Source organism: Penicillium lagena (genome assembly GCF_028827675.1).
Source record: "Penicillium lagena strain IBT 129212 chromosome Unknown utg000001l_segment0_segment0, whole genome shotgun sequence".
In the NCBI taxonomy this organism is placed as follows: domain Eukaryota; kingdom Fungi; phylum Ascomycota; class Eurotiomycetes; order Eurotiales; family Aspergillaceae; genus Penicillium; species Penicillium lagena.
This window is the reverse complement of record NW_026623222.1, coordinates 918,443-946,100: the sequence shown is the minus strand read 5'-3', so window position 1 is coordinate 946,100 and position 27,658 is coordinate 918,443. Positions and strand designations below refer to the sequence as shown.

The window sequence follows — 27,658 nt, the reverse complement described above, 5'->3', positions numbered from 1 at the left end:
GTAGGATGCCCGGCATCACTTTTTTGTGTACTTCCTCAACCATATTTGATCAACGCTTAGCGCCTGTGCCGATGGCAAAATAGCATACCCCCGACTCAGGGCCAGTTCCCGGTCACCTCGGGGCATGGCGTCTACCTTTGTGATGTTCATATTGTGTATTATTATTATATCCGCTTTTCTGTCCTGTTCTGCCCCTGGAACATGGATATTGTGGTCTCTTGGGATTGCCCTGAGAGGAATCTCTTGAAGGATTGGGCGAAACCATTGATCCGCATTCAGGAACTGTTTACACTATTTGGGTAAAGCGCCGGCCCCGTGGCGCTGATTGACGCGCATCTGGGACCGAGTCTTTCGAAATTAGAGCCTCTACTATCAAAATCCTTCACAGTTCACCACAGTCGAGGAATTCTCGCAGCCATGTCTATAAATGCAAATCCGCCCGCCGGGACGACTTGTACCAAGTGTCATCCAGCAATAATCCACTTCCTTCTGTGGTCGTGTTCAATTTCCTCTGGCAGGCCTGAACACAGTAGCACAGTATTTACACAACGGAAGTTTATCGTACGCTGATCCTCGAAAAAGACTTTATTATTATTTTTTCTCCCTTGTTCCTCTCACAATGAGGTACGCCTTCATCGTCGCTATCGGGCTTTTGAGCCCTGCGATGGCAATGCCCACCCAACAGGGCCTTGAGCAACGCGATTTAATAAATGCGGCGGAAGATGTTTGGAATGGCTTAAAAAATGGGTTTGGCGATATAATCGGCAACGGTGGCGGTGATGCTAAGACTCCTGAGCCTACTGCCGCTCCTGAGCCTACTGCCGCTCCTGAACCTACTTCCACTCCTGAACCTACTGTTACCGTCACTCCTGAACCTTCTGTTAACGACGCTCCTGAACCTACTGTTACCGTTACTCCTACTTCCAATCCTACTCTTCCAATTGGAACTCCGGAGAACGGCAGCAATAACGAAGGCAGCGGCAAAGTCTGCACAAAGAGGAGCCCAGCCATCGGAGTAATCAACAAGGCCGCCGAAGGCCAAGTCTTGGAAATGACCAGCGCGTCCATCATTACTTCCGCTGGTTTGCCCGCGCGGCCTTTCGTCGGCCGCCCATCCAGCTCGGCTAACGCCATCTTGCCCTCTGATAGCATGGTCGCTAAACGCTTTGGAAGCAGCATTTACAAGGACAGGCGCAGGTCCGAAGCTGGTAAGATCAATGTTCCGAATTTCCCCCATGAGAGGCTACAACTAACTTCGTGCAAGGCCACTCTATTGAGGAACGAGACAATAATAGCTCTATTGGGGAGAATGGAGAGAATGAGGGCGATGCTGCAGGAGAACACCACGGGCCCAATACGCCAGGAGGTGTCGAGGTTCCGTCGACATCTCTATCTGAATGGCAAGACCCAGTCACTTCTACGTCAACCACTGCCACGACAACTCCATCTTCGTCGGTTACGCCGAGTTCTGTTGTGGCTACAGCAATACCTACGCCGTCACGATCCAAGGTTGGAGGACTGCCCCCGTCGCAGGTCGCTGCTGTTATGGAGAAAATTGAGGAGGCAATTGAGGGAGAAGTTGCACCGTTCGTCATAGGTACGCCCAAGGAGAATACCCTTGCTATTGCTCCAGTTATACAAGGGGGTATTCCAGAAGCAGCCGAGGAGGCGCTCGCTGCTGTTGAGCCATTTATGGCAGGTGGGTCGATTTCTCGCCGAGATGATAACCGCTCAGGTCGTGAGAATGGAGCAAATGGAGGAGAGACCACTACTACGAAATCTCCACCTTCTCAGTCCGGTTCCCTCAAGACGGTCAAAGTACCGTTGGAGGAGCTTACTGATATTGAGAAAGACTTGGCTGAACTCGTTAAAGAAGGTACGTCCCCCGTGCCTCTCGAAAGTCTTGTACCGAGATAATAACCCCCAATCAGTTAAGTCTGCAGAGGGAAAGACTGGAGAGCACAAGAACGGCAATGCGGAGTCTGCACACAAGGACGGCAATGGTGTGGAAGCAGGGCATAGTCCTGCACTTTCAGCCGCTACTCCGAGTGCTGAGCCTTCCGCCACTCGGCTTGGTATTCCCACCGGCACTGGCTCCGTGCCTCACTCTGGTGATGGTCATGGTGGCTCCGTGGATGGTCACGGCAGCTCCTCTGGCGCTGCTGCTCATGGTGGTTCCGGCAACCGTCACGGTAGCGGCTCCGGCGTTAGTGAAGACAAGCCGACTTCGACAAGGCCGATTGTCTCGCCGTCCTCCAACTCCCTTCCGGCTTTAGATCATCAATCTCCTGCGTCCGGTGGTGAGAGACCTATACTCCCTTAACGGGTATTTTGAGCTTCCATGGCATCGACATTTTTCCGCAGCGTCGACCATCTTCACCCTTCCAGCGACCGCTCGATTTTGGAAATTGAGTTCGTCTTAGACGTTGATCAATGTTTGCCATGCTGCTACATTGTTGAACGATTTCTTCAAAAGATATTGGTTTGTGATTCATAATGAGCTTTTTAGAATTGTATCAAGGATAGATTTAGAACCAATTCTGTAGAGCATTCCATCATTTTAGTAAATACTTAGCTAGAATCGAGTTCCTCAAGCAACTCGATAAAATCCTCGTCCCCTTGTTCAGCGAGTGCTTTGAAACTTGCTTTATTTATCTTCAGCCACTCTTGTTCTTCCCCAACCTAATGTCCAAAGATTTTGTTAGAATCAGGTCTCGGAGCCGGTAGAGCAGCACAGCTGAAACTTAGGAGGAAAGCTACTACGAAGAGAGTGCCTACCTTAGGCCGTGCAATACCGGCTTCAAGCGCAGTGGTTAACGCTCCCATCACCCACACTGTGCGAAGACTGTTCTCTCCTTCTCTACCCACAATCTTCTCCCATTCACACACGATGGCCTTACAGTGCTCGATGTACGATTCGTTGCTCCGACCTTCACTAGCCCGTGTCCGAAGAATGATTCTGTTATACTTCCGCAGTACACCACCCCGGAATACAACCTGACTGCTGACATCCGTGAACCGGACATTGATGAAGAAACGTGGTGTACTGAAGCGTATCACATGGAGGCTTGTCAGAGCATTTGCCAGTTGCTCTTGCTGTGCAAACGTCAGGGGGCAGACGTGTTCAACGTCGTAAAGAGGCATTGTAAAGTGAATCCAGTCAATATAACAGAGTCGGATGGTCAATCAGGTATAAAGACAATGATGGATTTCTATTTCGTCTGTTTTCCATGGGATTTAAAAGTGCCTCAGCCCCGCCCGCCCTTTCGCAAACGACCTCGGTGACTCGGCCGAATCAGTCAGCTTAAATACTTTGTTATTACACCAAACCGTGGCTGTGGAACATTATCTTGAAATTTTGTTGACTCTAGTCACGTCATCATAGGTCAACCTCGGCTGTTAATATGCAGACTACCAATGAGGGATGGAATCAAGAGACAGCTTTCTCAGACTTTTGCTTGTCCCCGTACTCTTACCCAATCTACAAAGCCTAGTCATTCCACAGAACAGAAATCCAGAAACAAATGCGAGCAGCTATTCTCAGTGAGTCATATCCCTCGTCGCAGTCCGCGCGTGCATCTTGCCGAGCCAAGACTGCGCTGTCCATCGCCGAATCTTTTTCCCCCAAAGCACAAAAACAACGACCATTAGGTTATTTACAAGAAGGACCCCTCCAAATATTCCCGAGATGACCACCGCGTACCCCCGCGTCAAGATCCAGTCCAGCAAGAACGAGCCCATCCCGAAAGAGATGGCTTGTTTCCCGAGATTCATGGCGATCAGCATTTCTGGGGTATTAGCGTTGTATGAGTCCACCGCGTAAGCCAATGTAAACGTAAAGTAGAAGTAGGAGCCAAACTGGTCCATTGCTACACCAGCAAAATACCCGACCCAGTGCAGGTTGCGTTGTGCGGTGAAGCCGTAGACTATCAGTCCAGCGGGGGCAAGCAGGATGGCGGGGAATAAGACTGGGAGTCGCATTTCGGCTTCGCGGATGCCGTTGTTGCGCTTGGTGAGAATTGCTGCCAGGCGATCTGAGCTTGATGTGAAGGGGAGGGCGAGGAAGTAGCCGATGAAGGAAGCGACAGCGATAAGACCGGAATTGGTCTACGCTTTATTAGAGCGATTTACTCGGAAAAGAGCTCACTGATTTACATACCTGGCTCCAGTTATATGGTGGCTCTGTGATTTTTAGTGGAAAGGTATAGTTGAACGCTAATGCACCGAGACCAATGTACAACCCTAAGCCATACTATTAGTTGAGAGATTTGAAGTTTAATTCCAAACTTACCGTAGCTGGCAATTACCCAGAAAACAGCCGGGATCAAGAAATATGAGAATGACCGGAACATCGTGACAAAGAATTTGGCGTCCGGATCGATAGAACTCCACGGCTTAAGGGTGGCCAGGAAAGTCTTCCGTGGAGGCACTGTTCCAGAAGAATTCTCGACCTGCACTACATCCCCTTTTTTCTCAGCACCATTGTCTGCAGTGAGAGAATTTGATGAAGAATGCGGGGAAGTTGGACTTGGTGGACGGTGATAAGCTGATTCTTCCACAAACAGAAAAGCCATGATAAGAAGCGCAGCAGCGAAAGCGGCTTCCACGTAAAAGAAAAGACGCCATGAGTAACCTCCAGCAAGCATATAACCTGCATAGAGAGGGCCAGTAGATCCCAAGCATAGACACACTTTTCAAGTCAGAAAAATGAGAAATTCTTTCCGATTTTATGAAGCTGACCTGTGTAGTATCCGATTCTCTTTCCCCGCTCATGGATATAGAATATGTCGTTAACGAACTGTACTGGTAGGCTCTCGCATACACCACTTTGAGAGTATTAATTGCATGCGTTTGCTCTGGATTATGAAAAACAATACCTGCCAAACCCGTGGAAGACCCGGGCAACCATCAGACCCGTATATGTTGTTGATCTCGAGGCTCCAATCAATCCGGCTAGGAACTGGTCTGCGTCAGTCAGGAGAACAAATCATTTTGCGAGATCCATACTGTTGCCATGGACAATAATGCAACGGGGCGCCGTCCCAGCTTGAGGTACATGGGCACAAGAATGAGAGACCCTAAACAAAAGTCAACCACGGAATAAAGAGGGAGTTTGAACATTATTACCAAACCCAAAAGCCAGATTCGGATACGAAATCAGGCCTGATGCTGTCGCCGCAGATATCCCAAATTCTTCACTGTATATCCCGATATACACAGACGGGCCGACGAGAGAACTGTTCCCGAGGAAGGAGTAAACCGAGACAATAATCAAGATAACGTTTTTCTTCCACATTGGCCATTGTAAAGGGTCGTTGGGGTCTTCCGCAGGCACAGGGTAGAGGGCTTGTCCGTAGGCCGTGTCATCACCCTCCACGGCACTTAGGTCGACGGTACCTGGGATATCGCCTTCATGGGCATGGCTTTTTCATCTGTCAGTGATGCATTCAGAGAATGTTGCGGCACAGGGAAGCTTTTCTACCTGTGTACAAGATACGTCCTACCCCCTGCGACGGCTGCGTTTTGGACCATAGTCAACAAAGAGCTTGCATTAAAGCCCAGACAGAAACAAAAAGATGCAGGTAAGGGTTGTTGAAGGATTAGTCCGGGGTAGCTTTCATTTATTGGACTGACATGGGGGAGACGGCAGTTGACACTTCTCGAGGTCCCGGCTATTCCCCAGACAGTATGCAAGCCATTCCTGCGGGGTTGGGATCTGCCATCTGCTAGATTTACCCGGTGAGACCGTGCTCTTCTTTGCACTCAAGTACTATAGGGTCGCTTATCCTCACTGATGACGTTATGACCGTTGGGGAGTTATTTCAGGATGAGCCCAGCTTCTCGCTCATTCGAGCAATTTTCTGCACCCTGGATGTATCATAATAAGCAATCCGACACAACCACTGCCCGTCCCAGGATTGTCGCTTTAGGGTTTGGCTATGATGGGGCAACAAAGAAGCCCCACACAGGGCAGCCCTGTCAACAATGATAATGCCGAGGGCAGAAGGGCGAATGGTAAACAGTAGGGAAACGCTGTAGACAAGCATTTCTATTCATAAAACGCAGGAAAGAAAGATGGTTCTTGCCTGCTTCAGCCTGCCTCTGCTCGGTGTAGGATGAGCCCTACCATGGTTCTCCAATGTCTCTCCTCGCAGATGTTCAATCAAAGACCAGTCCGTTGTGAAATATTGAAAAAAATTCCGCGTTCTTTTATGGTAAATACCGCTTCCAGCGAAGATAGAACCAAGAAGGTAAGCTCGGCTGTCAAGGAACTTCCCGAAATTAATGCCCCTAGACTCAAAACCGGCGATAATCTCCAGCTTGCCATATTATTGTCGAGAGGAGGGTAATGTATCGAACTAGGGAGGGTTACAATTTGGTAGATGTTTCTTGAATACCATTGGCATCAATAAATTCAGTTGTGTCTAAACGGAACAAATCTGCTATCAAACCCACCAAACACCATCCCTGAGCAATGGGCATATCATACCATAATCCCAAATCAAGTCCCAAACTACGTAAACACATCAGTAGCATACCTCTCCTTAGTCCTCAACCGCTCGAAGAACCTCTCCGCGGCAGCCTCCTCATCTAGCTCCGCATTGGGCACCTCCTCACCGGTCTCTTTCGCCCTAGCCAGATTCTCACGCCTCTTCTCCAGATAGATATTCTTGCAGGCAGCAAGCACCGCACCACCAACTCCAGTACTGCCACAGACATAGATCCTCGCGCCCTGATCAAAGAGCTGGACGATCTCTGTCTTGTCCGTCAGCATCAGGTCCTGGACATGCTGACCCGGTGTTTTATCTGCGGGCCGGCTATATGCCCAGCGCACATCGACGGCGCCTTCGTCAGCCCACTGAGCTAGCTCTGCAGCGTGGATGTCATCCTGGCCCTTTGTGCGGCACCCAATGTAAAGGACAGCCCGAGCGGGTTTTTCGTCATCAGAAGAGGAACCGCTGCGTCGGCCGCGGATCTTCTCCATGCGATCCATTACGAACCCCCGGAACGGGGCGAGACCGCTTCCCGCGCAGGCCATGATCATCGGTGTTTGGAGATCGGTGGGTGGCTTGAAGCCCGAGTGTGATGGGCGGACGGAGATGTGGGCGCGTTCGCCGGGCTGGAGCTCGGAGAGGTATGTCGATGCAACGCCCATGTACTGCTCGATGGCTTCGTTATCTTGCGTTGACGGGGCCGATAGCGCGGGGGCGTTCAACACGGAGAAGGTGATGGAGCATTCGGACGGATCGGCCAGCGGCGAGGAGGAGATGGAGTACTGGCGCACGCGCATTGGCGGGAGCATGGCGAGGAAGTCGCCGATGGAGAGGTTGATGGCTGTGTAGCGCATTAGGAGATCCAGTGGGCTCACGCGCTTCCGGACGATCTCGTCTGTGAAGCGGCTTGGACTGGACGCCATGTAGCGCAGCTCTGCTTGGGTTTCTGCGTCTCCGACAGCGGCGTCGGCGAGGAGGTTGATGTCGCGCTTTGAGGCTGGTTGGGACAGTTCCACATAGGTGGAGAGCAGGTCGAAGGCTGATATGGGTGTGTCGAGGGGAATTGACGGTGGGGCTGTTGAGGTCTGCGATGTCTTTTGAATGCGCAGCATGGCGTCCCAGGGTAGATCGAAGCGGCGGATTGCGCGACGGACGACCGCGTGCGGGTTCACGGGCAGAACAGCGAGATAGTCGCCGCATTGGTAGGTCATATCCGACGGCAGCTTGAATCTGATCATCCGCTTAGTTGGTACTTCGCCCTGCGTCAGAAGTCTATTCTCAACCACGAAACCTTCTTCCAGTTGCAGGCCGAGGGTAGAAGCCCGCATTCCGGAGCTCACGTCTACGTGGAGAGACGATTTCGACTTGGAGTTTTGGTCTGGACCGGTCCCGCCGAATTTGGCGGTGATGCTGGGCCAGAATGCGCTCTCTCCCCAGCTGTCGAAGTCGGTGAACATGTCGGAGTCGGCTGCGTCGGCCAGACCAATGTTGCAAAGTCGGTTTCCTCCATTCTCTGCAATTAATTCGTTCACTGCTTTAGGGATGCGATGGAACGTGGAGGCCCAGTCATCTTGAAAAAAGAAAGTTAGTGACATGAATGGACGAAAGCAATAGGATTACTCACGGTGTCCACAGCCAAAGACTGCGTAATTGACTCCATCCAGATCACTTCCCTTGAGTGAACTGAGCCACTCAAAGAAGTGAGCAGCGTTATCAGGCGGTTTCCCTTCATACGAAGCCGTGATAAAGACCACAGGGTCCTTCTTGGCAATGTTCTGCATCGCCGAGTCCAGCGAGCTGACTGCGGCCGAGTAGCCGTAACCAACAGCATCATCAGCCAATCTCCGAGCAAATGCTTCACAGGTGCCCGTGTTGCTTCCATAGAAGATGTGCATGGGCTTCAACTTGGCGCCTGCTGCAGGTGTCGCTTTGGGTTTCCGGTCCCGGCTGGCTGCGCCCGTGGTGCCCGGGGTAGTACTAGCACTCCCACTAAGGGTGATGCTGAGCTGCGTCGGATCCAGACCCTCTCTGAGAGTTGCCTTCATATGGAAATCCTTAGGCTTGATGGTGAGGGTCTGCTTGATACGCAGATCATAGCTGGGATTGTCCATCTGGAAATTGAAGTTCTGGAGCAGGATAGCGATCACGAGCAGGGCCTCCTGCCACGCGAAGGGGCGGCCGATGCATCCTCGCATGCCATTGCCAAAAGGCTTCCAGGCGTTCTTGGGCAGCTTTTCGAAATTCTCGTCCAGCATCCTCTCCGGCCGGAACTCGTCGGCGTCGGGCCCATAAACCTGCGGGTCGCGCTGCATCTTGGCCAGCATGAGGACAATCGGCTCGTCCTTGTGCAAAACGTATTTGCCACCACCCAATTTGACGGGGTCTTCGGTGTTCTTGTCAGGGTGGGCATGCACAGCAATCATCGGGGCAGTCGGGTTCAGACGCAGAGTCTCGCGCATCACGGCTGTGATGTAGGGGAGCTTGGACATGTCTTCGACAGTGATCTTGCGACGCCCAATGACTCGGTCAACTTCCTCCTGTGCTTTTTGGTATGCATGGGGATTTTTGAGTAGGTAGTAGAAGAGAAACGACAACATGCCAGATGTGGTTTCGTGGCCTATAGCAGTCTCTGTCAGCCCTGTCTATAGATTGAAAGCGAGGAGCGTCCATACCGGCAATCAGGAAAGTAATCATATTATCCACAATCGAACCATCCGTCAGTCCCTGACCCGTCTGCGGATCGCGGCCCAGAATCAACGAGTTGAGAAGATCTTTCTTATCCTCGGGGTTATTCTTGCGCGACTCCACCAGTTCCTGGGCCAGGTTGCGCAGAAAAGTGATATCATTCCAGTACTTGGCATTCTCGCTGGTGGGCAGGTTATTGAGCAGAGCGGGACGACGCGCCCTAGCCCCCGACCCAGACAGCAGGCCAACCATGGCCTCGACGAATGGATGCATCTCGTCATGATAGAATGAATTGAACCGTGTTCCCATGGCGCACAGCGCAATTGTGTCCAAAGTTAAGCGGGTAAAGTCGTCTGTCACGGTGATGGGGACATTGGGGCCCTGGCGCGCCCATTTCATCACGAGCTGAGTAGCGATATCGTACATTTCTAGCACGGGCATCAGTCACTCGGTTTATGTCCTTCTTGTTGCCAGATCGAGGGGCATACCATCAAACATGCCGCGGATATTCAGCGGGCCAAACGCCGGCACCAACACGCGGTGAGCGACGGCCCAATTCTCCTCGCCGGGGTAATTGGCTGTGAAGAGACCATCGTGTACGCCGTTGCGGATCTGGTTCAGCCCCGCAGTCACGGTTTTCGTGAATCGTTCTTCATTGCAGACCTCGTCTACTAGCTCGTGGGAGCTGATGAAGACACGTGGGGCGCCGAATGTGGTAAGTCGGAAGATTGGTCCTATCCGGACCGGTCAGTTAGTGATCGAGTGCTCCAGCATCAGTCGCCCGTACCGTAGTTATCAGCCAGCAGCTCGAAACTCCTGGTGGGCAGCTCGGGTTCAATGTCATAGATATTGCCGAAGAAAGGCACGCCCTTGGGGCCCGGGATGGGGACCTCTTTGGCCATGGCGAGACGTGGTGAGAGGTTGGATTGAGTGTAACAAGGGCCAGAGGATTGGATGAGAATTATAAGGATCCCAACAACGCGACCGAGGCACGGATTTCGGCGAGTCCGACTTCCTACGGTGATCCTCCACACCAATCGCAGATCCAACCGCTGGTCCCGATCGCCGACCGTAAATACTAATTGTCCGAGGCACCGTACGCGGCAGGGCTTGCGACCCAATTGACCCGATCCCGACTCGTCTACGGTAGTGTTTCACATTCTCCGTCCCGCCCAGCCCACTAATCCGACCACCGGAATGGCTAGCTTGAGGCAACAGTGGAACGGGCTGTATCGACGTCATTGCACAGCACAGCACAAAATATTTATGCTACGATGTACTAACCTGACCCATCTCACCTCCGAGCGCAATATCAACACCCCTCCCAAACATCCCACCGCAGCCATGACCTCCTCAACGCCTACTTCGACAGCTACAACGCCCATAATCACCAAGGAAACACGCTGACATGGGCCGCAGAGCACAACCAGCTCGCGACCGCGACAAAAAGCATCGCCGCGCCGAGAATACATCGCCATTGCAACGCTCTTGCTTGACAACGGGATCAATTCCGATTCTGAGTACAAATGCGGATGTGGCGAGGCTTTTGATTGTAGACGGTCGTGTGGATGTGGACTGTCGTACCGTCCACGGCAACTCGCCGCTCGGGTTACGCGACATACTTTGGCCGGAAGGGTATCGTGAGAATCCTCGTTGACCACGGCGCCGATCCCAATTCTGTCAATAGGCACGGTGCGACTCCGCTAACTGGGCCGCGCTGCGTGGTCACCCAGACGTAGTAGACTGACTCATGAAGCGTCCTACAACGGGTATGGAAGAACTTAGAGGCATCTACATGAAAGAATGAATGAGTGAGCCTGAAAACGAGATATGTGCACATTCAGGTCGCGGTATATAAGTAAAACATAGCGGGTGGCCGGTCCAACGCCAACGACTAAAAGGATTTGGACTGAGAAAGAAGGATATTGACAGAAAGATAGATAGCAGCAGACAGAGAGAGACAAAATCCAGGCCAGGTCATTAGTTGGTTGAATGCATCTGTCGTCGCAGAGAGACATCGCCAGGGTGTACAGACAAGGCGACAGAGCAGCAGAACGATTCGTAAGGAGATGGATTTCACGGCGATTGCTACATTGCTTGATAGCCGTTGTTGCGGTAGCTGGTGCTGTTCCACTCGGTCTGCTTCCAGTCGCTCTGGTAGTTCTGCATCTCGTTGCGCTCAGTGTTGTACCGGGCATCGTCCAGGGCGTGTTCGAGACGGCCTCTCCGGCGCTGCTTCACGCAGTAGAGACCCAAGGCAACAATAATCAAGGCACCGGCGGCGGCTGCACCGCAGTACACGCCGATATGGGCGCCCTCGGGCAAATTGTCCCATTTCTCGGACAGACTCTCTGGCGGGTTGTCGATTCTCTCTTGCGCGGTCGAGTTTCCACTGTCAGAGGCTGTTAGGATGGCATTCATTTCGATATAATGGGAACCAATAATCACTTACCCGATCACGTCGATGCTATTAAAAGAACCCGAATTGCCGTCGTACTGGTACTCCTTACCGGTATGAAAGTCCTCCACGCGGATCCGCTGGATGGTCATGCTGAAAGGAGCTTGAGACCAGTCGACCATGCCTCCTCCCCACTTGATGGTACCTTCGCTCTGGCCGGTACTCCCCGAGGGCCAGAGACTGGCCTTGACGCGGCAGGGTGTCTGTGGGTAGTTCTTGCCGTAGACAGCGAGAGGATCGTCGTAGTTGACCTGTCGGACCATGTCACCATCGACCCACCACTGCAGCTTGTACTGGTCCCAGTAGGTGGTGTAGTTGTGGAACTCGATGTCTGCGTTAGGGGCATTATGCTGGCCACCGCGGTTCCAGGTGGTCGTGTTGCCCTTTCCGAAGAAGTCGGACTGCACGCCGCTCGTATTATAGCCGACCCATTCCCAGTCGATTTCGTCGAGGTCGTCAGACTCGAGAATCACACCGCTGATAATGCCGGCACCCTTGGCCATCTTCGCATGCACCTCCATGACGCCGAAGAAGATGTAGAAGTTGGACATCAGCAGGAGGGAGTCGCCTTCTTCGTTGAGGGTGAATGTGGCGCCTTCAGAGGTGTAGTCGAGCGAGCCAGAGGTCATGTTCCAAAGGGTGTCGTCGAGGGTCTCGTTGAACCAGAAGGTGTGTTCGGTGCTCAGGGCCGGATCCGGGGGGCACGTCGTCTTCAATGGGTTGCAGGATGTTTCTGCGTTGGACTGGGCCGCGACATAGCTGACCAGGGTGGCCAGGAAGAAGTAGAGCGCGAGCATGATGAGTGATGGTCCGTCAGGAGAAGTGTATTCAAAAGAATGGATGTGCTTCAAGTGGGCACGAACGAAGAGACGGGACGGCGGGAGAATCCCACCAGCAAAGAACGAATGAGGGTCAGACGGAGTCGTACATCGAGCAAGAAGAGAAAGAAGAGAGAGTGAGAGGGAGCAGTGTGGGTGTAAAGGGGAAAGAGCCACTACTAGTGGATGACTAGCCCGTTTGGGAAAGCGCGAGGGAGCCGTGCCTGGGGCTTAACTGCTTTGGGCAAGTGCATTGGCCGGGAACTAATATTTCCAGAAAGACTAGGAAGGGGATTCATGGTCGCACTAGGGAGTCCCTAGGAGTCCCTTGGAGTCCCTAGGGAGTACAGTACGAAGTATATCGATGTACACCCTGCAGCCTCCCGTTCGTGCGACTGCAATCACGATCCACCCATGTTCCCCCCTTGCAGAGCTTTTTGCCCGAGATGGAGGGCCAATCATCCCGGCCCCAGAAAGCCAAGCCGGCCATGGTGGAGCCCGATCCTGCTCCCGTTCAAACAAGTTCGTCTAGGGTGGTGAAACCGACGGTGGAAGTATAGATAGTGGCACTCTGATTAGATGGTTGTGCACGATAAGGCAATGGAGTCTGGGCTCGGTCGGTGATCATCTTCATGCATTATCGTCATTATTGATTCGTGTATCATTACCTACAGCGGTCTCGCCATCAATAATAATCATAGGGCCTGAGCCCCCTGCTTTTTCTACTCGCCCATAAGTCCCGACCCAGCCCAGCCCAGCCCCGCCCCAAAATCCATGACCGTCATTATTATCATCGCCCTATACCCTCCCTGCCTCCCCTCGAGATTTAAATCAGGTCACATACACCCTCTCCGGCCGGCGCACATCCGTCTGGTACCGGCGCGACGACCCACTAACAGGCTTCTCCGTATACTCGACAACCGACGGGCGCCGACGCCGTCTGCGACCGTGAGTCCGGGTAATCGGCGGTCGGTAGCCGGGGTCTGGCTCGCCGCCGAAACTCCACGCGCCAGGCAGCTGGCACAGGCGGATTAGCCATAGGATCAGCAGCGTGCCTGCAATCGTGCCGATGACAATGCCGGCAATGGCCCCGCTGGAGAGAGTGTTTGGGCAGTTGGTGGATGAGGCGGTGGATTGTCGAGGAGAGAGAATGGTGTCGATTGGGGCCTGTCAATCAGTAGAACGAATGTTAGCTCTCTGAAGTCTGGTTCTCGGATGGTGCCGTGGAATGCGGGAATGCTTACCATGGTGAATGCCTCGTGGATGGTGGAGCCGCAACCACTGTGTGGGGAATGATGAACGTAGGGCGGTTACCAACCGGACAGGAGCGACAAGAGCAGCAACGAGAGATGTGTGAAGAAGTTGGGAGCAAGAGTCGTGATCAACTTTACTTTATCCTGGAGGCGGGACACCCCAACCCCCCCGTGACGTCACATGGCCTACGTACAGGCAGTTAAACAAAACCGGAATCATGGGCTGCTCTCCAATCCAATCAGCCCCGCCGCACCCTGGTTGCTTTTCTACTTTAGTTACGGAGCCTTGATGGTCGGACCCGGCTGGCTCTCGTCACTCTCACGCCCGCCTCGTGGAATATGATTCCCCATGGGTTCAGCATTGCTCTCGGTCCCATGCGGGGCCGGGCTGCAGGTCATAGATACATTGACATGAAGGAACACGACCCACGCACAGACAAGCGGGGTCCATCCTCTTCTGACATACTAGCCTGTCTACCCTCGGAGTGAATTACAGCTGCACATGTCCCGGTGAGGGCGGCGCCTCACCCGTCTCCCACACGGTAGGCTGCTCGCCAAGCTCGAACTCAATCGTCCCCCCGTTCGTCATCACATCCTCATGCTCAAACCAGTTCTTCGTCCAAGCCTTGCCATTGATCTTGACGCTTTGCACGTAGATCCCCTCGTTCAGACCGTTGGCCTTGATGCGCAGCGTCTTGTCCCCGCTGACGGTCATGTTCAGGTCGGGGAACCAGGGCGACGAGAGGAGGTAGACTGGCTGTGTGACGACGGGGTAGATGCCCAGTAGTTGCCACAGGAGCCACGAGTTCATGGCGCCCGCGTCGCTGTTGCCGGGGATGCCGTAGGCGGCGTCTTTGAAGCTGTGAATCATGGCTGTTAGTTCGGTTTCTAATCTGGGGGATGCTCTGAGTGAGCGCGGAGAAATCGTACTACTGGTACCCCAGTCCGCGGGATTGTTGAACGCTCTTGTACTGCTTGTTAACGTAGTTGTACAGGTAGGGGGTCGCGAAGTCGGGCTCGTTGCTGGGCCTGGTCAGTCTTGAACAGCTAGAGAGTTCGAAGGGACTGACCCGATATTCATCAATGTGGTAATACCCGCACCGTTCGCTCCAAGGTTCTGCACAGATGTGTTTGGTTTGAACTGGACAGAGATTAGCCGTCTGTCCAACATTCCTGCGACGTCCACCTACCATCATGTCAAGACGCGACTCGAAGGTCTTCTCTCCACCCATGAACTGAATCAGAGTCTTCATATCATGAGGAACGACGAATGAGTATTCTGTGCCTGTTAGCTGCCTGTCAATTCCGAACCTCCAGAGGACCAAACTCACCCCAAGGAATGCCCTCATAAGTATAAGACTGCCATTCACAGCTATAGCAGTAAAGCGGGTCATACCCAGATCCATTGAACGAGCCATCAGAAAGCTTCGGTGCCAAGAACCCCGAGAAACCCAGGCTCTTGACATCCTTATCCCAGATGTTCTGCCAATTAGCAGAACGATTCAAATACTTCGTCCGGTCCCCAGGCATCTCGCCCGCGGCAACCTGGCTGAGTGCAAAATCATTGAGGCTGTACTCAACGGTGCGCGAGATGCAGCGTGTGTTGTGATCCTGCGAGACGTAGCCCAGCTGCTTCCAGTCGTCGAGCGCGCCGCGGCCTTCTTTCGTGCTGGCTGTCAGATCGGTCGGGTCGAATGTGTTGTACGGTGTGACTTCGGCGTTCTTCTTCATAGCTAGGTACCCATCGGTCCAGTTGATGGAGCCACGCATGCCCTTGACGTAGGCGTCGGCGAACATGTTGTCCGCATCGGAGCCGCCTTGGACTAGGCCGTTCCAGTTGCCGCTGCGGCCATCGGGGAGATAGCCTTGGTATCTTGACGCACTGTTAACAAGTTGTTTTTTGTTGGAGTCGTTCTCACTTACCTCCAGATATCAATGAGTCCTCGGATCATGGACTCGTAGTAGGTTGGCTGGAATATATGGTAGAAGCTGACGGTGCAACGGAAGATATCCCCTGAAAACCGTCAGTAACCCATACCTTTCAGATGTGTTGGATTTCAACTCACACATGGTATAAAAGTCATCCCAAAACGGCTCCCCAGAGTCCCACAACGGATTCTCACCGGTTCGATCAGACGGCATCAAGTGAATGAAATACAGCGAACTGTAAAGCAGCCTCACGTTCGTCATATTCGCCGATTTGTCCAAGGGGACCCGGACCTTGTTAAAAACATCCTCATTCCACTCCTTCACAGCGTCAGTGACTGTGTCATTCAGCTTCCACGAAGGAATTTCCTTGCGGATGTATGAGCGGGCCTTTTCGACCGACATAGACGAGATGCCCACGCGCGAGGTGATATGAGAAGCTGGGCCGTTATCCCAGCTCAAGAGGGCTCCGACTCGGTTATTCATGGGGCCGGAGGTGACTTTGCTGGTTGTGTTGCCGTAGGCGAAAGTCGGTATGCTCACGCCGCCGTCAGCCAGATTTTGATACCGGGTCATGGGGTCAGTGTTCACGCCTGAGAAGGTCTGAGAGTGGTCAGGGGTCTCGGAGAATTCTCCATAAAAGAACACCGTAAAAGGCGCGCCTGGTCGTCTGTCAGAAGTTGCAATGGAGATTGGGTCAAGTGAGTATACCGTTATTCCAACCGCCAATATACGTCCCGTAACCACTATAAGCTTTTCCGTCGCTTTCGATTTGAATCTCTCCACCGACATAGAATTGGCCATCCGCACCGCCAGGGCTTCCAGGTAGATACTGTTATTCGCTTAGCATTGGCTTTCGTATTTCTTCGAGTACAGGTGATCATACGTGAGACACGTCCACGAGGACATGTTTCTCGCCCTTTGGGAAGGAGTACTCCATAATACCAGCATGGCGGGATGCCGACAGTTCCACAATCACTCCACTCTGTAGGTGCGTCTTGTAGTAACCCACACTGGCCGTGTCATTGCCAATCTGCAAAGATGTTATTCCAGTCCAGTTTACACAACCATTTGCAAAAGGCCAGCACTTACCCTCGGCTGACTATAGGTGGTATTATCCAACACATTGATCGGCGCAGCAACCGAGGTCAAAGGCATTTGGGGAATGATCCCATACTTGGGATTGCCACCAGTACCGTGCTCATGCATCATACTGATGGCGGTGACATTGCCATCGGGCGTCCAACCGCCATTGAGGACAGCAGTGCTCCAATCGGCAGCCGTCGAGTCAATTCCAACCTTCACGACACCAAACGGCCGCGCGCCACCCACAAAAATATCACCACCGCCAAATCCGGAGCCCGCGACTGGGCCTTCAGAGCCAATGAACGGATTCACAAATTGCGAGAGGTCTACCTGAGCCGCCGCCTTCGCCGCAGCGCTGGCATGTAGCAGCAAAAGCCCCTGGATAGGGGACAGGATTGGTCGTAGACGCATACTGAGTCCAAGAATATAGATTCTACCGTTTCACGCTGTACACCATGCGCGGAGAGGGAAAGGAGGCGGGTTATATTACATTTTTCTCCCTGCGCTTCCATACATTCCAACGCGCTTCGGCAACGATCATCGTTTCGAGCGGTTTAACCCGCAATAGTCCCAGCGGACCATGTTGATCCATCCCAGAAAGAGGAGGTTGCTCGGTCATTTCGGGGGAATTGACTGTCATCGCAATAAGTATACCCCGCATCATGGCATACAGCTGTGTCCGGGAACCGTGTTCCGGGGGTTGATGTGCGCGCGCCAATGATGACATACCAGGCACGGTTACATCGGCAGAAGGGTTTATTGGAGTAGTGCGAGGCTTGTTCGGATATTTGATTTTCGAAGATGAGTAACGCCGATAGTTGGGTGGTCTGAACCAGATTTCGGGGGGATTTTGGGCGATTTGACGATCAATGCGGAACGGAGTATAGGCTAAAAGTATTGGCGGCTGCGTCATCGAAAGAGCCGAAGGAGCATTAATTAGACTACAGTGCGTCTCGAAACTGGTGCCGCCACCTCTTTCATTGTTTCTCGAACCCTAGTGCCAAGGCCCACAAGTGTAAATTAGGAATGGACGGAAAAATATCAACATTCCTGTATCTTTATCAATACAGTGACTTACTCTAATCATAATACGTCGCTCTGTCTTGTAACTGAATTGGTGATAGAGGCAACCAGAACTTCCATGGTAATGCAATCGAGTCAAACATCAGGGCCTGAGAGGGCCTCGAATCTGGAGAGGCCACTTTCATCTGCCACTTCCCAAGTCCAAGTGACATAGGGAGGTCTGACAGATCAGCTTCACAGAGGTTCCAAAGATACTTCAGGGCCACTAAAACAGCATATTCAACGGAGCAGTGCACACTAGCTAGAGAGCACACTAGCTAGGGAGCTGCATAGGACGTAAGGTCGTAAAAAGCGCACGAAATAAAAACCAATAACTTATGATAATAGTCTTGAAAAAATCTTCGCCAAGCTTCTCGAAGCCCAACCACCGGCTCCGTTCCTTCTTCTTCTTCTTTGTATTGTCTCTAGGTTGGCCATACTCGAGAGTGTATCGGGATGGTTTTCACCGAGCTTCGTCTTGCAAGTCTCCATCACCTGCAATTGAATCTGCTCGGCCTCATCCCATCGGCCCTGGCACGAATAGGTCACTGCCAGGTTATTCATGCTCATCAATGTGTGAGGATGATCTTGGCCGAGTTTCGTCTTGCTTGTCTCCATCAACTGCACGAAGAGCTGTTCAGCCTCATCCCACCGCCTCTGCTTCAAATAGGTTGATGCTAGGCTACCCATAGTCGTCAGCCTGTCACGATGGTCCTCGCCGAGTTTTGTCTTGCTTATCTCCATCACCTGCACGAAGAGCTGCTCCGCCTCATCCCATCGGCCTTGGTTCGAATAGGTTAACGCCAGGTTATTCATGCTCGCCAGCGTGTCCGGATGATCTTGGCCGAGTTTGGTCTTGCTTGTCTCCATCACCTGCACCTGGAGCTGCTCAGCCTCGTCCCATCGGCTTTGGTTCGAGTAGGTTAACGCCAGGCTGCCCATCTTCATCAGCACGTTAGGATGGTCCTCGCCGAGTTTGGTCTTGCTCGTCTCCATCGCCTGCACCTGGAGCTGCTCAGCCTCATCCCATCGGCCTTGGTTCGAATAGGTTAACGCTAGGTTATTCATGCTCGCTAGCGTGTCAGGATGGTCCTGGCCGAGTTTGGTCTTGCATGTCTCCATCGCCTGCACCTGGAGCTGCTCGGACTCCTCCCATCGGCCTTGGTTCGAATAGGTCAACGCCAGGATACTCATGCTTTCTAGAGTTTCCGGATGGTCCTGGCCGAGTTTGGTCTTGCTTGTCTCCATCACCTGCACCTGGAGCTGCTCAGCCTCAGCCCATCGCCCCTGCCTCAAATAGGTGAACGCTAGGTTATTCATGATGGCTAGCGTGTCAGGATGGTCCTGGCCGAATTTGGCCTTGCTTGTCTCCATCACCTGCACTTGGAGCTGCTCAGCGTCATTCCATCGCCCCTGGCTTGAATAGGTCGATGCTAGGCTACCCATACTCGCCAGCGTGTCAGGATGGTCCTCGCCGAGTTTGGTCTTGCTCGTCTCCATCACCTGCACGAAGAGGAGCTCAGCCTCATCCCACCGCCCCTGCTTCAAATAGGTCGATGCCAAACTACTCATAGTCGTCAGCGCGTCAGGATGGTCCTGGCCGAGTTTGGTCTTCTTGCTTGTCTCCATCACCTGCACCAAGAGCAGCTCAGCCTCATCCCAGCGCCCCTGCTTCAAATAGGTCGATGCTAGGTTATTCATGCTCACTAGCGTTTTAGGATGATCTTGGCCGAGTTTGGTCTTGCTTGTCTCCATCACCTGGACGAAGAGCAGCTCAGACTCGTTCCACCGCCCCTGCTTCAAATAGGTCGATGCCAGGCTAGCCATACTCGCCAGCGTGTCAGGATGGTCCTGGCCGAATTTCGTCCTACTCGTCTCCATCACCTGCACCTGGAGCTTCTCAGCATCATCCCACCGCCCCTGCTTCAGATAGGTCGATACCAGGCTGCTCATGGTCATCAGCGTGTCAAGATGACCTCGTCGAGTTTGATGTTGGTTTACGTGCGCGGAAACGTTTTGCACCTTGCCGCACGCTTTGTGAATCGCTGCACCTGGTATTCTGCTGTCGCATTCAGGTGTACCAGGTGAAAACGTGTCGCGACGAGAGATCGGTAGTTCGGTGGCTCGTTCGTTGCTAGATGTTGAACGTGGAGGGATGACTAGCTCTATCGGGTAAGATTGATACACCTGTGGGCCGAGATCAGCGAATCAATTTTGCTGGCCACAACGACTTCTTGGCCGTAGGCAGCCATGTGCGCCAACCACATTAATTTTTAGACCCAGCTTCTATTCTGACTGGAGGAATGTTATTTTGACTGAGGGGATTGGGCGGAGACGAGATTGACGGAGCTAGGCGGTTAAAAACTGGGGCTATTTAATACAGATAATATCGCATATTGCACAGGTTGAGAGTATGATGAACTACGTAGATCAAGGGAAATGCGTGTGGATGAGCTAGTTCCGAAGTGGCTTTAGAAATAGGTCTATTGCTTGATGCGTGATCGCTCGATATGTTGTCTTTGGCTACAGAAAATGACTATTTGATTCTAATTGGCTGTTTTAACAGAAATACTTTAGTTGTGTTAGATCACTTGAGGCTATATTTTATATTTGCCTAGCCTCCCACAGCCCATTCCTGCTTCACCGATATCCCTCCACTGCCAGGCGGCGTCTGTTCCTCAAGGCTAGCCTCTCTAGCGAGTGATTCCTGGCTCCCACGGTCCTGAACAGCGACGCCAACATTGTACTTCGGTCCCATCAACTGCAGCCACAGCTGGCTCGACTCGTCCTTCAGTGGCTGGAAATCGCCACTCTCAGGGGGCTTAGACCGTGCTGACTGTTTCGAGGGCTTAACTGGCGTTCGGCTTGATCCATCAAGGGTGTATGTTGAGCGTCCCAGCAAGGGACGCATCATAGGGACACAAGCGAGTGCAACGGCGAGACAGGGCTCAACGCCACTAAAGATGTTGGCGCGGGGAATCAAGTATGTGATATCGACGAAGTCCATTGAGGACAAGCGCAGAAAATTTTGCACACCTGTTGTAAAACACGGCAGTTGAGGTAGTCTAATTATTCAGCAACTTCATGATCTCCATCGGTATCAGCCTGCTCGATACTAGTTCATACTAGTGTTTTCACTTCCGACACATCAAAAGCCGGCGTGTTATTAAGCTAGAAATGGCAGGCGCTCACATTCATTGATGCCGTTGCGCACGAGCTTTTCCGCTGGCGGCCCATATCTCCCGGGTCCATCCCGCGCCGGGCGAACAACTCTCAAGATTTCGTTCCCGAGAGGTGGCTGCGGCAGGATGGGGACGGAGAGCAAAAGCTACGAACGGACCTTCCGCTGCCGGTCTTCGGGCAGGTCCGGCGTATCTGTCAGGGCAAGAGGGTTGCCACGGATGGGGCATTCATGCAGGTCGCTAATCTGCTCTGGGCGTTTGATATCGAGCCCGCTGATGGGGAGGAGATTGATCCGTGGGCGATGGTCGTGGCGGATTCATGACGATGCCCAAGGAGGTGAAGTTCAAGCTCAAGCCGAGAGGCGACTGGGCGGTGGAGGCTATTCATAGAGTGGGAGACAACTGAAAAGAGCCTTGGCAAGGTTATGGGTACATCAAAAGATGTGGAGAAGTAGACACCAATATCGATCGCCCTTCTAAAAGTGACGGCGGCTAAGTTGCCCGTTCTAGCAAGAAAAATCTGATACGTCCTATAAGTGCATATACTCGATAAACCAAAATGAATTCAAAGCCAGTACTCCCCGCCCATGATATCACTAGCGACAACAATGCGGCACAACGCAAAAGAAAATATGCATGTCATTCTAATCATCACCGGCCCTCGATATAATCACGATTCTCGATCGTAACGCTCTTGGTCATATGATTGACCTTGTAAACACCGACAAGTCTAGATGCAAGCTCAAACTGTGGTGATAATTAGTGGGCGTTCTCTGGCATTGCATAATGATACCACCTACCATGTTGTTTCTCAGGGAAATGACAATAAATTGCGCGTTCTTTGTGCGCTCCTTGATATAGGATGCCACAATCGACACCTATCACACAAAATCAGTCAAGTAAAAGGAAAGCACTTGAGCAGAGGTACTCACGTTACGGAAATCCAAAGCCGCGTCAATTTCGTCCATGACATAGAGCGGCGTCGGCTTGTAATGATGAAGGGCGAACACCAACGCCAAACTGGACAGCGTCTTCTCGCCACCAGAGAGATTGCCAATGTTCTTCCAGCTCTTCTTCGGAGGCATGACCGAGAACAGAATTCCTTCCGAGAAAGGGTCCAGGGAATCCACCAGTTCCAACTCGGCGTTACCGCCCATGGTGATCATCTGGTACATCTCCTTCAGGCGCAGAGAGATGATGCCGAATCCCTCCATAAACCCGTTCAGTCGAGCAGAGCGAAGTCCATCCAAACGAGACTTAGCGCTGTCGCGAGATGCCAAAGCAGTCGCCAAGTCCGCAGACCGTGATTCGTGCTCGGCCGCTCGGCGGCGGTACTCCTCAATGACGGACAGATCGACGGAAGCATTCTGGACCTTCTCCTCCAGAGCGGCAATAACGGCTTTCAGGGACTCCTTGTTCATCTCGCTCATCTCGTCCTTGGTGTACATCTGAAGCTCTGCGGGCTCTTGCTCGTCGCCGAGGTCGCTGACGTTCTGCACGGACAGCTTGGAAAGCTTCTCTTCCCAGTATCGGCTACGTTTCTGATTTTCAGTCAAAGCCTTCTGGTTTTCATCGAGCTTGTTGCGCATTTCAATCTCGGTGGCTCGGGTCTCGTTCAGTTCGGCCACCTTCTCATCAAGCTCTTCCTTCAGCGTCTTGAGCTCGCCCTTCTTGGTTTCCAAGGCCTAGAAAAGGGTCAGTGCTAAGTTCAACATGATCAGTAATGAAAAAATACCTCTTGGGCGTCATCTGCTTTCTGCCTCCAATCAGAAGCGTCATTGGCCTGACTCTCAACATCCGCCTCCAGGTTCTCGAGGTCGCTGGTGATCTGGCCAATTTCCTTTTCAGACTGGCTACGGGCCTTCTCATGCTTGCTGATGAGCTTCTCGTTCTTGGACTTCTGGACCTCGGCGTTGGAGATCTCCTCGGCGAGCATGCCAATCTGCTCCTTCAGGCCATCGACCTTGGCTTTTTGTCCACGAAGGCGAACACCGCCAACTTCCATGATCTTGTTCTGCAGAGTCTGGATCTCCTCTTCAATCCCACTCTTCTCGCTGTTGAGCTCTTCGATTTCCTTGTTCGTTGAGTCAATCTGTTTCTGGAGGGCGATTTCCTTCGCTTCGTCGTCCTTGGAGGGCTTGTGTTCCGCACTCAATTCCTTCACCCGTCGTTGGGCGTCGGCGAGACTGCGCTTTGCACTGTCGATTTCGATCCTGATCTTCTGGATCTTTGTCTCCACACGAGGAATCTCCTCCGACTTCTCGCTCATTTGGGCTTCCACGTGCCGTTGCTTATCCTGGAAGGCCTGGAACTTTCTTTCCAGCTCCTCAAGATCAGACTCCAATCGGGTGACTTGCTCCTTGGTGGTGTCGGCGACCTGCTTCGAGGACATGCCGCCGCGTGCGACACGAGTGCCACCACCGCTCATTGTTCCCGACACGTCAATCAGCTGTCCATCAAGTGTGACCACTCGCCATCGCCGAGCACCGTAGGCAATGCGATTGGCCTGCTCCAGGTCCTTGGCCACAAGAGTGTTTTGCATCACGCTATAAAAAGCCGGGGCAAATTTGGGGTCCTTGGGCTTAACAAGATCAAAGAGACGCGGCACGCTCTCAGGGGTATAGAGAGTTGACATGTCACGGCGAGGCAGACGGTCAAGGAGGATGAAGTTGGCTCGGCCAAGGTTGTTTTTTCGGAGATAGTCGATACATTGCTGACCGACTTCTACAGTTTCCACAACCATGTTGTCCAGAGCTGGGCAGGCGGTTGAAATGGCAACATCATACTTCTCGTCGATCGTGCCCAAGTTGCCCAGTCGGCCGTGAAACCCATCGATACGACCAGACTCCTTGAGCCGCATTAATCCAGTCAAAACGCTGCCGCGGTTCTGTGTGCTTGCCAGACTAACTCGTGCCTCGTCTGCTTTCTGCCGTGCGCTGGAAACGTGGGCGCGGACCTCGGGCTCGCGGTTGGAGTACTTCTTCAAGTCGTTCTGCAGCTTGTCAACTTCGGCTTCCAAGGTCTCCTTTTGAGCCTGTCGCTCCTCGAGTTCGGTTTGTTTGGACTCGAGTGTTTCTTCGATGGCGGCGATCTTGCCCTGTGCCTCTTCGAGCAAAACAGCACCCGCGTTGCCCCGTTCCCGCAGGATGTCGAGCTCACTCTGAGCGACGGCGGCTGTGGACTGCTTTTGGTTGATCTTTTCGTTCCATGGCTCCAGAGACTTCTGTTTGGCGGTAATTTGATCAGAGAGCCCCTGAGTCTTGCCCTTGAGCCCTTCACGAATGGAGGCCAATTCTTCCTCCTCCGTCTTCATCTCCTGCTCGAGTTGGGCCGTCTCGGTCGTCTTCTTGTCGACGTCGTAGGCGTATTTCTCGACCAAGCTCTGGCATTCGGACGCGGCAAGACGGGCAGTTTGCATCGTCTTCTCCAGCTTCTTCTGTTTGCCGAGAAGGAACTTCTTCTTTTCGTCGAATTTGACCGACTCTTTGTCGTATTTGGCCATTTCCTTGAGTAAGCCCTGGGCCTCCTTCTCCATGGTTTCGTATTCCTTGACGCCCCGTTTGTATTGCTTTTCGAGCTCCTTGATGCCGGATTCATTGCCCTCGTGCTTCTCAAGCTCGTGATTAAGCAATTCCTGCATTTGGAGAATGGCCTCCTCGGTAACACGAATATTATCAGCGCATTCATCGATGTAGATCTGATAGAGGGCCGATTGCTTCTGTGACAATTCGTTTTCATCTCGGATATATGCCAAAGCCTTGTTTTTCTTATCCTCCAGCGCGTTCTTTTCTTTCTCCACGTGCTGGACGCGGTTGTTCTTCTCCATGCAGACGTCGTTCAAAGACTCAAGCTCAGTCGCGGCCTCTTCGATGGGGGTCTTGTATTTCGAAGTCCCAATGATATCTTCAAGATACTCCAAAAGGCCTTCGTCATGATCGCCGGTGGCCTTGGCCTTCATCTGGGCGATCGACTCAACTTCACCCTGCAGAATCAGGAATCGCTTGTGATCAAGGTCAATCCCGCGGTCTTTAAGAAAGGTGGTCACCGCGGTGAAGTTTGTCTCCTTTTTGTTCATGTAGTACTTGCTGGTGTTGTTCTTGAACGCTCGTCGCGAAATGATCAGTTGGGAATCTGGAACGACTTCGTGGCCGCCGTCAGGTTGGTCGAGAACTTGCTGGAAGTGGACTTCGACTTCGCAGAAAGGCAGGTCGGGATACTGGGCAGAGTTGTGGATGAGGGCCGAGATCTTGCCTTGTCGCATCTTGCTAGCGCGGAAACCAAAGACAAAAAGTAGCGAGTCAATCACATTCGACTTGCCCGATCCGTTGGGGCCAACCACAGAGGAAAAGGAGGCATGGAAGGGACCAACCACCTGACGTCCCGCGTAACTCTTAAAATTTGTTAAGGTCAAGTTGGTGATGATCATGCGAGGTTTAGCCTCCGCGGGCTCTTCGGGTGCCGGCTGAGCCACGTTTCTCGACTTCAGGACAATGTCCATTGGTCTCTCAAGGACTGTGGAGTTGGGATTGATGATGGAGATTTGCGATCTAGGCTCCTCGGATTGCTTGGACGGCGACTGGTTGACGGCGGAATCGGTGATATCGGAGAGAGGCGGTACGCTTTCCCGATGGGCCCGCGCTTCAGGCTCTGGCGATGCAGACGGCTCTGGAGTGGGGAGTGAGCCCTTGGTCGGCTTGGGCGTGATAGAACCACGACTCTTGCGGGGATGAGCCATACTTTTTCTTTTCAGCGCCGCTTTATTGGAAGGAGAATCAGGATCTGCCTCCACGGAGGAGATGTTGATACTCTCATCATTCTCATCGTTATCGTTTACATCCATCATCACCTGCGATGCCTCCGAGTCCTCCGCGGTCGCCTGCTGCGACTTGCGCGTTGGCCGGACTGTCGATGGCGTCGCAGGCTCCAGCTTCATTCGTTTGTTGCGCGGGCCACCCTTTGGGGCGTGTTGTTTGGGAACCGGTGTGTAGTCTTCGGCTTCCTCGCTCTCGTCGTTATCGTCTTCGGTGGCTGCGCTCGGCGTGACGTTCCCGGGGTCTTCAGATTCAGAGGTGTCCTCAACGACATAGCTCCGGCGGGCAGCCACTCGGCGCGAGGACCGGCCCTTTGTAAGTGAAGCCATTATGCGCAGATCAATGCCGGGGGCGCGTGCTTCATAGGGACGCGAGGGGGTGGGAATGGAAAGAAGGAGTGAAGTGAAAGTGGGTTGTTGTTTACTCTCCGCCCAAACAGGAATTGCTCCGTGCGTTCTGCCACAACATTGCTTCACCGCCTTATGTCATTCTGCCCGGCTTTCTTTCTTTCAGCGGCTGCACGCACGGAAGAGTCCAGGACCGCGCGCCATGGCTTTGTGGGAGGACTTCGAGACCATCTTCTTCTTTAACAAGAAATATTCCTACGATGCAAAGGTCGTCGAACAGATCCTTGCCAACCGGCGGGCGCTCGAGAACCAGCTCTTTGCCGACCGCTTGCTAGGCCTGCTCGGTATCAAAGGAGGTATGGGATGCGATTTTTCCAACATGGATGCCTCTGGCTGACCTCTAGCAGTAACCAAGGTGTATCCGCCAAAGACCAATGCCGATCTGCGCTCTCTCGTGAAACACATCGTGGAATCGGCCCTCGATATCCACCACAAACAAGCTTTGATCTATTACCTCCTCAAAGACTGTCGCGCGGCCCCAGATGCTGCTCAACAATTTGCGCGCCGATTCCATCTACCAGAGAAGTACCGTCTCTTTATTGAAGGTCTGTGGAATTTAGACCGACTCGAGTTCAGAGTAAGTCTACCAGAAACCCCGCTTTCTTGATTTGTCCTAACAGGTGCATGTCTACAGCGAGCCATCGAGTACCTGACCGAACCTTCTTTGATCCCAACGTTTCCTGATGAGATCCTTTACACCTTAACCATGACCCACCTCCCAAAACAGGACGACAGCCTGGCAATCGCATACTTCCTTACCGTGGCCCCCCCTCTTGCAACAGAGAAGGTCCAGCGCGCTTTCTTCGAAGCTCTGTGCCGGTCCAACGTCACAGAGGCATTTTACTTTACCCGCAGGCACGATGAATCTCATCGTCGTAGCTACTTTGCGCAGCTGGTGGAGCTCGTGCACAAGAACAAACCCGGACAGAGACGCAGCAAGCGCGCGATGGAGCTTATTGGCCTTCCATTCGACGAGGACGAGGCACAGTGGTTCGAGGAGGTTCTGCTCCACGGGAATGCTAGCTCTCTCCCCGGTGCGAAAGACACGGTGATGATGCGACGCCTTGCGACTGGCCGATTGGACAGTTTGTCCCCCGAGCTCGAGTCACTCGGCGGGAAGAAGATCGACGGGCTGAACTGGGACGATTTGCGGGCGAGCATGCGGCATACACAGACGATATACCCATCCAGTGGCGGTGGAGCCTTGGAATGAATGTTTTTTTTTCGGTAGCTACAAAAGATTAGGCGCAGCAATAGGAGTCATGGTTCTGGATTAAGTCTTGTGTCGATCGTAGACGCCAAAATATATCATGCGCATCGGTAGTCCTCTTACCTGCCATTCGTGTTTTCCGTTCTACCTAGAGGAATATCCCCTAATTAATTATTGCATTTAAAAACCAAAAAAATGTCGTAAGCTCTTATTCAAATTCATCTAAAGAATAATATTTGCCGCGGGTTCATCTGTAGTCGACGTGA

At 52.7% G+C, this 27,658-nt stretch overlaps 12 protein-coding genes across 12 annotated transcripts; 4 read left to right on the top strand and 8 right to left on the bottom strand.

The window, feature by feature from the left end:
* Positions 1 to 619: 619 nt before the first annotated feature.
* Positions 620 to 2,323, top strand: N7510_000406 (uncharacterized protein; the record flags this gene model as incomplete). Its single annotated transcript, XM_056972336.1, has 4 exons — positions 620 to 1,208; positions 1,406 to 1,597; positions 1,661 to 1,876; positions 1,932 to 2,323. The coding sequence occupies 4 exons, from the start codon at positions 620 to 622 to the stop codon at positions 2,321 to 2,323; spliced, it is 1,389 nt and encodes a 462-aa protein (XP_056837453.1).
* Positions 2,324 to 2,682: 359 nt separating this feature from the next.
* On the bottom strand, positions 2,683 to 3,144 carry N7510_000405 (uncharacterized protein; the record flags this gene model as incomplete). Its single annotated transcript, XM_056972335.1, has 1 exon — positions 2,683 to 3,144. One exon carries the CDS (start codon positions 3,142 to 3,144, stop codon positions 2,683 to 2,685), a length of 462 nt encoding a protein of 153 aa, XP_056837452.1.
* A 396-nt stretch (positions 3,145 to 3,540) lies between these two features.
* Positions 3,541 to 10,081, bottom strand: N7510_000404 (Amidohydrolase; the record flags this gene model as incomplete). Its single annotated transcript, XM_056972334.1, has 12 exons — positions 3,541 to 4,107; positions 4,160 to 4,242; positions 4,292 to 4,690; positions 4,741 to 4,826; positions 4,878 to 4,960; positions 5,008 to 5,078; positions 5,128 to 5,423; positions 6,540 to 8,064; positions 8,119 to 9,111; positions 9,167 to 9,607; positions 9,668 to 9,913; positions 9,967 to 10,081. 12 exons carry the CDS (start codon positions 10,079 to 10,081, stop codon positions 3,541 to 3,543), a joined length of 4,905 nt encoding a protein of 1,634 aa, XP_056837451.1.
* Positions 10,082 to 10,376: 295 nt separating this feature from the next.
* Positions 10,377 to 10,586, top strand: N7510_000403 (uncharacterized protein; the record flags this gene model as incomplete). The annotated part of the gene is made up of 1 exon (XM_056972333.1): positions 10,377 to 10,586. One exon carries the CDS (start codon positions 10,377 to 10,379, stop codon positions 10,584 to 10,586), a length of 210 nt encoding a protein of 69 aa, XP_056837450.1.
* A 681-nt stretch (positions 10,587 to 11,267) lies between these two features.
* On the bottom strand, positions 11,268 to 12,434 carry N7510_000402 (glycoside hydrolase family 16 protein; the record flags this gene model as incomplete). The annotated part of the gene is made up of 2 exons (XM_056972332.1): positions 11,268 to 11,571; positions 11,632 to 12,434. The coding sequence occupies 2 exons, from the start codon at positions 12,432 to 12,434 to the stop codon at positions 11,268 to 11,270; spliced, it is 1,107 nt and encodes a 368-aa protein (XP_056837449.1).
* Positions 12,435 to 13,286: 852 nt separating this feature from the next.
* On the bottom strand, positions 13,287 to 13,702 carry N7510_000401 (uncharacterized protein; the record flags this gene model as incomplete). Its single annotated transcript, XM_056972331.1, has 2 exons — positions 13,287 to 13,622; positions 13,700 to 13,702. The coding sequence occupies 2 exons, from the start codon at positions 13,700 to 13,702 to the stop codon at positions 13,287 to 13,289; spliced, it is 339 nt and encodes a 112-aa protein (XP_056837448.1).
* Positions 13,703 to 14,198: 496 nt separating this feature from the next.
* N7510_000400 (glycosyl hydrolase 92) lies at positions 14,199 to 14,579 on the bottom strand (the record flags this gene model as incomplete). Its single annotated transcript, XM_056972330.1, has 1 exon — positions 14,199 to 14,579. One exon carries the CDS (start codon positions 14,577 to 14,579, stop codon positions 14,199 to 14,201), a length of 381 nt encoding a protein of 126 aa, XP_056837447.1.
* A 58-nt stretch (positions 14,580 to 14,637) lies between these two features.
* N7510_000399 (uncharacterized protein) lies at positions 14,638 to 17,131 on the bottom strand (the record flags this gene model as incomplete). Its single annotated transcript, XM_056972329.1, has 6 exons — positions 14,638 to 14,993; positions 15,040 to 15,631; positions 15,665 to 16,296; positions 16,346 to 16,466; positions 16,521 to 16,667; positions 16,727 to 17,131. The coding sequence occupies 6 exons, from the start codon at positions 17,129 to 17,131 to the stop codon at positions 14,638 to 14,640; spliced, it is 2,253 nt and encodes a 750-aa protein (XP_056837446.1).
* A 987-nt stretch (positions 17,132 to 18,118) lies between these two features.
* Positions 18,119 to 19,735, bottom strand: N7510_000398 (uncharacterized protein; the record flags this gene model as incomplete). The annotated part of the gene is made up of 1 exon (XM_056972328.1): positions 18,119 to 19,735. One exon carries the CDS (start codon positions 19,733 to 19,735, stop codon positions 18,119 to 18,121), a length of 1,617 nt encoding a protein of 538 aa, XP_056837445.1.
* A 1,010-nt stretch (positions 19,736 to 20,745) lies between these two features.
* Positions 20,746 to 21,287, top strand: N7510_000397 (uncharacterized protein; the record flags this gene model as incomplete). Its single annotated transcript, XM_056972327.1, has 2 exons — positions 20,746 to 20,823; positions 20,967 to 21,287. The coding sequence occupies 2 exons, from the start codon at positions 20,746 to 20,748 to the stop codon at positions 21,285 to 21,287; spliced, it is 399 nt and encodes a 132-aa protein (XP_056837444.1).
* A 328-nt stretch (positions 21,288 to 21,615) lies between these two features.
* smc4 (condensin subunit SMC4) lies at positions 21,616 to 26,104 on the bottom strand (the record flags this gene model as incomplete). Its single annotated transcript, XM_056972326.1, has 4 exons — positions 21,616 to 21,711; positions 21,765 to 21,842; positions 21,897 to 22,649; positions 22,700 to 26,104. The coding sequence occupies 4 exons, from the start codon at positions 26,102 to 26,104 to the stop codon at positions 21,616 to 21,618; spliced, it is 4,332 nt and encodes a 1,443-aa protein (XP_056837443.1).
* Positions 26,105 to 26,324: 220 nt separating this feature from the next.
* On the top strand, positions 26,325 to 27,395 carry N7510_000395 (ELYS family protein; the record flags this gene model as incomplete). Its single annotated transcript, XM_056972325.1, has 3 exons — positions 26,325 to 26,478; positions 26,530 to 26,759; positions 26,817 to 27,395. 3 exons carry the CDS (start codon positions 26,325 to 26,327, stop codon positions 27,393 to 27,395), a joined length of 963 nt encoding a protein of 320 aa, XP_056837442.1.
* Positions 27,396 to 27,658: the final 263 nt, after the last annotated feature.